This window comes from Phocoena phocoena, chromosome 15 (assembly GCF_963924675.1).
Source record: "Phocoena phocoena chromosome 15, mPhoPho1.1, whole genome shotgun sequence".
In the NCBI taxonomy this organism is placed as follows: Eukaryota; Metazoa; Chordata; class Mammalia; order Artiodactyla; family Phocoenidae; genus Phocoena; species Phocoena phocoena.
This window is the reverse complement of record NC_089233.1, coordinates 9323587-9333019: the sequence shown is the minus strand read 5'-3', so window position 1 is coordinate 9333019 and position 9433 is coordinate 9323587. Positions and strand designations below refer to the sequence as shown.

Genomic DNA, 9433 nt, shown 5'->3' with positions numbered 1-9433 from the left:
TGGTGGCCTGCAATAGGTAGGACCTTTCTCATGGGCCCCTTGAGGGTCTACCTCAAGTTTATTCTCTCTCACAGAGGATTATAGCCAGGAGCATTCCCTGCGACCCCAGACTTGGAAATACAAAGTTCCAGAAGTGATCTGGCAGGAGAGCCCAGACTGCCTGGAACTTTCCAGAATATTCCATGTACCTTCAAGCAGAGGGGTTAATCAAGTTTATTAACCATCCAACTCTAAGCCTTTCCCATGGCCCAGAACTAGGCCCATTCCACTCTGGTGGTATCTATACCCACCTGCCTCAGGTCTTTGGTGTTTTTCATGCTGGAGCTGAATACAGAGGGCCTCACTCCCTGTGTGCTCTAAAACTGAGTCTGAGCTCTTGAGGAAGGTGAGGGGTGTGGAAGGCCTTTTGAAAGACCCCATCTGGTTCTCACGGTAAAACTTTTCTCCCTTCCCAGTCCCTCCCTTGCCTGGGTCATTCCTTCCTCTTCTTCTTACCTGCCCTGGGGAGGGGAGGCTGAACCAGACTGTGGACATTAGCCTCTGCCTTGTAGAGGCTGCTCCCCAATTCACAATAGTGGAGGGAGGCTTAGGCATGACCACCATTAGCCCTTCTTCCTTTTGGTTACATAAGAAAAACTCCCTAGAAGCATGGACCAGAGTGGGAGGCCAGGCCGAGAGGGGCCCGGCTTGCCCCAGGCTGTGTGGAGAATGTGGGAGGTCTTCTGGGGATGTTCAGTCTTCTGTCATCTCAGGCAGGCACCTGGTGTCCCCTCCAGCGTCCCTTGTCTCCAGCACGTCAAGTGCTAGCAGTGAGAGCAGGAGAACCACGGCCACTGTGGGATGAAGCTTCTCAAGTGGGCACTGTCAGTGCTTTGCCCCTGCTGGGGGTGAATCCGACTGGACTTGGGCTTCCAAAAGCTCGGATGGACCAGTCCCTCTAACTATTGCCTGTATTTCTTAAGAGCTCATCAAGCAGTCACTCAGGTGCCGCTCACTCATCTTTAGGGATGGGGACCAGCCTACCAGCCGCGGCACCCGTGGATCAAGAGCCTCATACTGAGGCAGAATCTGGCTCCCAGTGGTTTCCACCCATTGGTCTTGACTCTAACGTCTTGCTCTATGTGAAGCAGTCCTTTAGAGACTCGGAGGCTAGCCATCACATACTCGTGTGTAAAACAGATCCCTCAACTGTTCCGTAGGGGACTTGGCCCCAATCCTCTTTCTCATTATACTCCAAAGGTGCTGTTTTGGGGTTCCCTTAGAGTTTAAAACTTCAGTAAAAAGTAAAGCCAAACCAGCACTTGCCTCATTCTAGATGGTTATAGCCCCACTAACATGGACCAAGATCACGTTAGCTTCTACAGCACTCTGACTGTCCCCTCTTACCTGCAGGACCTCCTGTGACTTCCTGTCAAACTTCATCTCATTAGACTTGACCTAAGCTGATCCAAGACGTATTCCCACTCTCTCATCTTCTTGTCCACAGTCATCGGCCAAGCTGGTCACCTAATGTTTACCCAAGCTGAAGACAGGTAGCTTCAGCCCTATGGAACCCTCTCCATCACTCAGTGGGGGTGGTCATTTGGCAGGCCAGAGAAGGAGCAGGTACCATCCTGACTGGGCTTACAGGCCACCCAGGAAAAGAAGGTGCATACAGGTGAGGCAGTTGGAGAACTGTGATGGAGCAGAGTGTACTTCTGGCCAGAAGTGCTGGGAAGTTTAAGAGTTAGGGAAGACTCCCGTGGGTTGGTAATCAGAAAAGGCTTCATGGAAGAGGCAGAAGCAGTGCTGGGCCTGGACAGCCAGGCTTTGGATGGGCAGAGAGGAAAGGAGGGCATCTCAAGAGTAGGAAGCACAGGAGCTGAGATGTGGAGGCTGCAACAGCAGAGTGGCTGGATGAGGGAGCAGAGAGAAGTCAGGCAGCATCGTCATCCTCATCATCACATTTATTGACGGCCCCTGGGAGGCGGGGCTGGGGACAGAACATACAAAGACAAGGACCTGCCCTCAAAAAGTTTCCATTCTAAGGAGACGGGGACAGAAAAATACAGAATGGTCTTTCCGGGGGGAGGGCCCACTCTTGCCTGGTGCAGGTCAGAAGCCCCTGGCCTACCTTGCCCCAGGGTCTGGAGCATGAGCGGGGCCTGACCACCTGGCTCCTAGGTGGTGGACCCCAGAACTGGGGGAAAGGTAGGCTCAGGACACGATGGAAAACACTCCTGTCAGCCTTGGCATTGTGCAAGCCTAGTGGAGTGGCAGGGGGCGATAGGCCCCCTAGGCAGGGCCCTTGAAGGAAGTGGGCATCTTCCCAGGCCCCCATGAGTAAAGTTCTTTCACTGGGGCTGGCCCATCACCCGGGAGGCCCCAGCCGGGGAGAAAAAGGCAGAGTTTCCTCAGCGGCAGAGGCATAATACCCTGCCCACCCCACTCCCGGCCCTCTCTCTGGGCACCTTCCAGGTGACCCTCCTCCCCAGTTCAGCCTCCAGGGCCAGGGCCTGCCTAGGGCCAGGGGGAGGGGCCTGCCCCTCCCCCCACCCCGGCGGTGGGGGAGGAGGAGGAGCCACGCATCAAGTTTGTCTGGGCACCCCAGTGGGGAGCCATACCCTGGATCCTACCGGTGGGGGGGCTCTGGCTGCGAGGGCCGAGGGCTCAGCAGAGGGGCTGGGCCTAGAGGGCACCCCGGGGAGCCCTTCAGCGGGGGCACTGGGCGGGAGTCCAAGGGGGGCAGGCTCCGGGGCACTGCTGGTGGCCCCCGGGCGGCCCCAGTGGGCAGGACAGCGGCAGCGGGGAAGGATTTGGGGGGATCCGCAGCAGCAGTGGGGGCTGGCTGGCCAGACCGCTCCCGGCGCCGCAGCAGCTCCTGCAGCTTCTCCGCCTGGGTCCGCCTCAGGTGAGCCAGGGCACGGCCTCGTTGGAAAGCGGGCAGGAAAGCCTCCAGGCTCTGCTCCCCCAGCAGCAGCTGCTCCATGTGCTCCTGGGACAGGAGGGAAAGGACAGTTTGGGAGGAACATGACTTAAAGACTGAGGGCTGGTCCTCTCTCCTCCCACCCTGAACCCTTCCCGATGGCGACCACCCACAGCTCGGGCATGGGGCACCTGAGTTCCAGCCTGGGCCTGCCACAGTGCTGAGGATGAACGTCCTCTACTCTCAAGCCTTGATTTCCTTACTATCACCAGACCTGCTGGGCCAGGGATGAGGCGGGATCAGAGATGGAGACACACTTGAAGTAGACAGGTGTCTCTCATCAGGGCCAGGGCCCTCCTCCTCCACCTCTTCAACTCACTGAGCACTGTGCTCCCAACCCAGCACTGAGACATCTGTCCCAGCTCCTCTGTAGACCCAGCCTAAGCTGCCCTGAGATGTTCACAGGAAGTTGGGGGGAAAGTTACAGGTGGGGACGGTGGGCCTTGTGTCCAGTGCGGACAGCAATGCAGCGGGCACTCCTGGGAGCCAGGCACTCAGGGCAGGCTTCCTGGAAGGGGGGCTCTCAAGCCTGCAATGTAAGAATTGAGGGGAGGGGCATGATGATAGGATGGGGCCCCCCTCCCGGTCCCCAGGCCCAGCTGCCCCTTCTCTCACCTCAGCCTCCTGCTCAGCTTCCTCCAGCTCAGCCTGCAGCCAGCCCAGTGCACAGTGGGGGCTCCAGCGGTGCATGCTCTCCTCTGAGGGCCACAGAGGAACAGAGTGAACTAGCCCCTGCCCTCAGGGCCTGTCACTCAGGGCAGACAGACCAGAGCCCCAGGGCCCAGACCTGACTCTCACTGACCCTGTGTGTGATTCTACGCTTCCCCTCCCCTCTCTGGAGCCTCAGTTTCCTCATCTGCACAACGCGCCTGCCGGATCCATTTATGCTTCTCCCCCCAGTCCTAGTGCGAAAGAGGGAGCAGGGGCTTTGTCTCCTAAAGCACCCCAGGCCCTTGGGCTTTGGGCCCCATTTTGGCCTCTCGAACCCAGCTCTACCCATCGACTGCTCACTTTCCCAACTCGGTAATTTTCCAGCAGTAGCACCCCTCAAACTTGCCTGGGGAATAGGTCTGCCCAAGTCCCAACCTTCAGAGCCTGGCACTTCCCAAGGCCACCCAGCCAGATGGCCAGCTGCCCCCCACCCCAGGCAGTTCTCCCGGCCGTCCCTCACCCAGTCGCTGCAGCTTGTCTGCACAGCTCTCGGCCACCTCCCGAAGCTCCTGGTACTTGATGGCCAGGGCAGCGCGGCCCATCTCCAGGCGGGGCCGCAGTGCCAGGTTCTCCTTGGCTAGAGCGTAGTTGGAGGCCAGGCATGCCTCACGCTCCAGCTGCAGGCCCTGGAACTGCCGGCAGGGAAGAGCCCAGAGGCCCATTCAGGGAGTCTGCCCATGGCCACCTACTGCCACCGTGGGCGACAGTGCCCACGGGCCAAGCCGAAAGCTTGGCTTTCCTGCCCCAATCTCAGGATGGCGAGCCAACAGGTGGAGGAACGATAAGAGCCCAGACCCCACTTTGACTCAGTTTCCGCTTCCACAAAGTGAGCTAAAAACATCTACCTTATAGGGTTGTTGTGAGACTTAAGTGAGGAAAACTACGAAGGCCTCTACAAATGTTAGTTAATTTTTAATTTTCAATTAATATGTCTGCTCAGGTCCCCGAGGAGTCCCCCTCCCTCCTCTGTCCCATTTTCCATGCATGGGCAGCTTCCCTCTCATTCCAGGCCTTTGTCTGTTTCCTCCTCAGGTGTTTGTGCCGAAAACACTCCCACCCCCTGCTCTTACTCTCCAGTGATGTCTTCACCCTGTCCCTGCACAGCACCCCCTCAAACCCCCCTCTCTTCCCTCGCACCCCCTCCTCTGCCCTCCAGTGGAATCCCCACACCCCAAGGAATACACACCCCCTTTTCCTCCCTGATCCCGTAGCACCTGCTCCCAGCTTTCCTTCTCTTGCAGCAAGCAGACCCCTTTCTTTCCTGGCCCTGGAGATCCTATTTCCTTCTGTTACTAGGCGGGCCGAGCCTCCACTCCCTGCCCCTGGAGAACGCACTACCCTCCATCTGTCCCCTATAGGATGCACACGCCCCTCCTGCCTGCCTCCCTCCAACGTACACTTTCCCTTTCCGCCCCCCCGCAGACAACCAGCCCGGGCCTATCGCCTGTGAAATATACAACTTTCTCTTATGGTGGCCTATGGAATACACGCCTCAGCTTTCAGTACCCCTCCCCACCGGAAGACACAAAGCCCCCTCTTAAACCCCCAGACCACGGAAGCCCTCCCAACGGCCCCCCCAGGTGTCACACAGGCCCGTAGTTCTCCCCATGGAAGGCGCCTCCCCTTTCTGGCCCTACAGACGTGGGTGTGCGAGCCAGGGCCCCCACAAACAGCCGCCCCCCGCCCCCCGGAACACACCTCCCTGGAGCAGCCGCTGTAGGACACGCCTCGCGGCCATCCCGGGGGTGCACGGGCGCCTCCCTGGGTCTCCGGCGCCCCACCCGCCCCAGGCCAGCTCAGGGCGCCCCCTCCCCCGGGGGCGGCTACACCGGGCCCACTCGTACGTGCCAGGCTCCGGAGGCTCCTCGGCCCGGCCGGTGCGGCCCTTCGGTCGGTCGGCAGGTCCGGCAGGCCGCGGCCCGTCCCCCGAGCCCCCCGCCCGCGCCCCCCGCGCTACCTTCCTGCTGAGCCGCACGATCCGGTCCAGCTTGGGCTCATCCTGAAGCAGGTCCCGGAGCTGCCCGGTGCTGAGGATCCCAAAGCGCCCCGGGCTGCCGGGCTCCGGCCCCGCCCGCGCCGCCCGGGCCCGGTACATGCCGCCCGCCCGCGCCCCCAGCTCGGCTGCTGGCTCGGCCCGCTCGGCCCGCTCCGCCCCGGCTCCGCTCCGCTCCGGCTCCGGGATCCGGCTGGGGCTCTGGCTCCGGCAGCGCGCGCCGCTCCGCCGCCAGAGGGCGCCCCGCCCGCTCTTAAAGGGGCCGCGGCGTGGAGGCTGGGGGTGGGATGGGGAGGGGGCAGGACGCTCCTCTTCCCAACCCGGCCGAGCCGCGCCTTGCCGCGCCTCCCGCATCCGCAGATCGCCTGGCAACCCATCCTCCTCACGGAGTCCGGATATCTAAGGCGCCTCTCCTTTCCTCTCCTCCCGGCCATCATTCACCACACCCCCAGACACGGACTCTCCCACCCCAGGCCTTTACAGTTTGCAAGGCTATTTCACATTTACCCCGTGAATTCGCACAATTTTCTGGATTTGGCCGGGTGCCAGGAGCTCCTGCCCGCTGCTAACTTGGACAAGTCATTCACTTCCCCCAGCCTCAGTTTTCCTTTCCATAAAATAGGATGATGATAACACAACGTGAGGATTAGAGGTAGTGAATTGTTGAGTCCCTTACCTGTAGTTAGATGAATACCTAATACGAGTTATTGTTATTTTAAAGATGAAGGAACAGATTGTCAGAGATGATGTCACCTTCCCAAAGTCACATTACAAGTAAATAACAGACAATCTCGGTTCTTCCTGTATGTGCAGTGTCCACGGAGCACACGATACCTCCATGCTGGGCACTGGGCTGGGCCCTGTCAGGGCATTGTCTCTACCTCTAAGAGCTCATGGATTAAGGCAGAGTCACATTCTCACTCAGCTTACTTTAGTACAAGACAGAATGGTGGGTGTCATGGCTCGATGTCTTCCTTTGTGAGTCCCATGTGGTGCCTGAGGATGTCATGTACCTTATCTTCACAACTAGGCTTGGCCAGTGCCATTGTCAGGAAACAGACACTCAGAGATTGTCACCTGTCTAAAATCAAACAGTAGTGAGTGAGCTTTTTCCACTTCACCACACTACTAAGAAAGCACCAAGGTGGCACCAGGGCACAGAAAGGCTCACCAGCAGAGGTGACATTTGAGCTGGGTTTTGAGGGATGAATAGGAGTTCTGAAGTTGAAGGAGAAAATAGTGAAACCAAAGAGAAGCCCATAAGCCAAGGCATAGAAGCTGAAAGTGCCCAACAAGGACTCTCCCAATCCAGCCAGAGCACAGGGGGTGTGGTGGAGATGTCTGAGAAAGAGACAGAACTGATGGAGTGGGGCAGGACAGACTTGCTGATAGACTGTGAAGGCAACACTTCTTCCACATTTTTATGGCAAGTGAAATTTGGTTTTCCTTTTCAAGATTCAGCTGGAACATCACCACCTCCAGGAAGCCCTCTCTACCTCCCCAGGCAGCATTGTGTGCCCCACAGTCCCTGATGTCCCTCCACCACGGTCCTGGGTATTATCAAGAGCTCTTCCACACTTCACAATTTCCTGGCTATGATCTCCCTGGTTCTGGTCTGCGTGCTCCAGACCCACTGTTTCCACTAAGCTTCCAGGGGTCTCCTAGACACTCCCCCTGTCCGGCCCTCCTTTGGCCGGGCAAGAGGCAGTCTTCACTCTAAGAGGCCCTGGTGAGATCTGATGGGAGCTCCTGCCTTGGCTTGTCCCCTCTTCGTCACCAATCCCCCTTTGTTCAGCCCAGTGGGCCCCCTGTGGAATCCCACAACAACGGCCCCTGTGAAACTTCCCCACACTCCTCAGACCTCCTATACCCACTCCTGCCCCCTCAGTAGGTGACTCCACTGCCCATCACATGGGAGAGCTTCTGCCACTTCCTGCTCCACCTCTTTGGATCTTTTCTGCACCTGCCCCAGTGCCCTTTCTTCTCTCCTTCCTCCAGGAGGAGGAACCTCCCCTCATTCCAAAGCCAGCCCAGGTACCCTTGCTATGGGTCTCACCTTCACCTGCCCCTCCAGAATGCCTCCCCCACTGTGGTAGTTATGTCTCTTTCTTTCGCTGTCTCTTTCACCTTTAATTTCTGCCTTTAGACTCATACCTCCCTTTTGCCACCCCCACCCAATATTTTGAAAGTACCCTGTTATGAATTGAGTGCTTCCCCCCAAAACTGATATGTCGAAGCCCTAACCCCAATGTAATGATATTTGGACGTGGGGTCTTTGGGAGGTAATTAGGTTTAGATGAGGTCATGAGGATGGGGCCTGATGATGGGATTAGTGCCCTTATAAGAAGAGGAAAAGAGACCAAAGTTCTTTTTCTCTCCACCAGTGTGAGGTCACAGCTAGAAGGCCACTGTCTGCAAACCAGGAAGAGCGCTCTCACGAGAAGCCAAATCTGCTGGCACCTTGATCTTGGGCTTTCCAGCCTCCAGAATTATGAGAAATAGGTATCTTTTGTTTCAGCCACCCAGTGTGTGGTATTTTGTTATGGCAGTCCAAGCCTACTAACATACCATCTAGACTCTGCACCCCCTGCATCCATTTCCTCATACCCGCCCCGCCCCACCTTATTCCTTGACTCAGTCTGACTTCACCCCCCCCCCCACCAACTCCAAGGGCACTGCACTAGCCAAGGTCATGGACTGCTTCTTACTGCCAGGGCCCTTCTTTTTCACATTCAGCGCCATTGACCATCATCTCTTTCTTGACCGCATAGCAGTCAGAGTCCAGACATTTCACAGGTGTCAAGTTGGCAAAAATTAAAAAGTCAGATAATATCAAGTGTTGGTGAGGATGGGAAGTGACAGGAATGCTTTTGTACTGCTAGTGGGAGAGAAAATCAATTCACTTTGGAGGGCAGTTTGACAAACTCGTAATTCAAAGGTGTTCATATCACACTACCCAGCTGTTCCCCTCCGCAGTGGACAGAATAATAGCCCCCAAAGGTGTCCGCATCCTAATCCCTGGAACCTGTGAACTTGTTACCTTCCATGGTGAAAGGAACTTTGCAGATGTGATTAAATCAAGGATCTCGAGATGGAGAGATTTATCCTGGATCATGCAGGTGGGGCCAGTGTAATCACAAGAGTCCTTATAAGGGGGAGGCAGGAGGGTCAGAATCAGAGAAGGAGGTGTGACAGTAAAATCGGAGGGTCAGAGTGAGAGAGAAATTTGAAGACACTACGTTGCTGGCTTTGAAGCTGGAGGAAGAAGCCACAAGCAGGCAGCCTCTAGAAACCAGAAGAGGCAAGGAAATTGATTCTCCTTTGGAGACTCCAGAGAGAGTGCGCCCCTGCCAATACCTTAATTTCAGCCCAGTGAAACCCATTTCAGACTCCTGACATCCAGAAATGTAAGATAATAAACCTGTGTTGTTTTAAGGCACTAATTTGGTAATTTGTTACAGCAGCGATAGGAAACTAACACAAACTCCTAGGAATTTTCGCTGTCTTGGACTAGGAGACAAGAACGGGAATGTTTGCAGTGGCTCTACTTGTAATGACGAAAAACTGGAAACAACCCAAATGTCCAATACAGTGGAACACTTCATTCTACACAGCAACAGAAATGGGTAAATTACAGCTACACGTGTCAACTTGGCTAAATCTCACAAACAATACAGTGAAAAAAAAGGCAGCCTCAGAAGACTACATTCAGTATAATACTGTTTATGTAAAGTTTAGAAACATGCAGAACCGTACTTTATATT

The 9433-nt window shown here is 56.2% G+C and overlaps 1 protein-coding gene across 1 annotated transcript; it reads right to left on the bottom strand.

The window, feature by feature from the left end:
- Positions 1-2611: 2611 nt before the first annotated feature.
- VPS37D (VPS37D subunit of ESCRT-I) lies at positions 2612-5875 on the bottom strand. The gene is made up of 4 exons (XM_065893454.1): positions 5634-5875; positions 4137-4308; positions 3581-3663; positions 2612-2974 (listed from the first exon to the last, which is right to left on the bottom strand). The coding sequence occupies exons 1-4, from the start codon at positions 5769-5771 to the stop codon at positions 2612-2614; spliced, it is 756 nt and encodes a 251-aa protein (XP_065749526.1). The 5' UTR covers positions 5772-5875.
- Between the last annotated feature and the right edge of the window lie 3558 nt (positions 5876-9433).

What these genes read in the sequence shown, in the direction of transcription:
- VPS37D (XM_065893454.1), bottom strand. Translation starts at nt 5,771, where the DNA reads ATGTACCGGGCCCGGGCGGCGCGGGCGGGGCCGGAGCCCGGCAGCCCG. An exon ending in TCGTGCGGCTCAGCAGGAAG is followed by an intron (nt 4,309 to 5,633) that starts GTAGCGCGGGGG and finishes CCCTGCCGGCAG; the next exon opens with TTCCAGGGCCTGCAGCTGGA. An exon ending in AGACAAGCTGCAGCGACTGG is followed by an intron (nt 3,664 to 4,136) that starts GTGAGGGACGGC and finishes TGTGGCCCTCAG; the next exon opens with AGGAGAGCATGCACCGCTGG.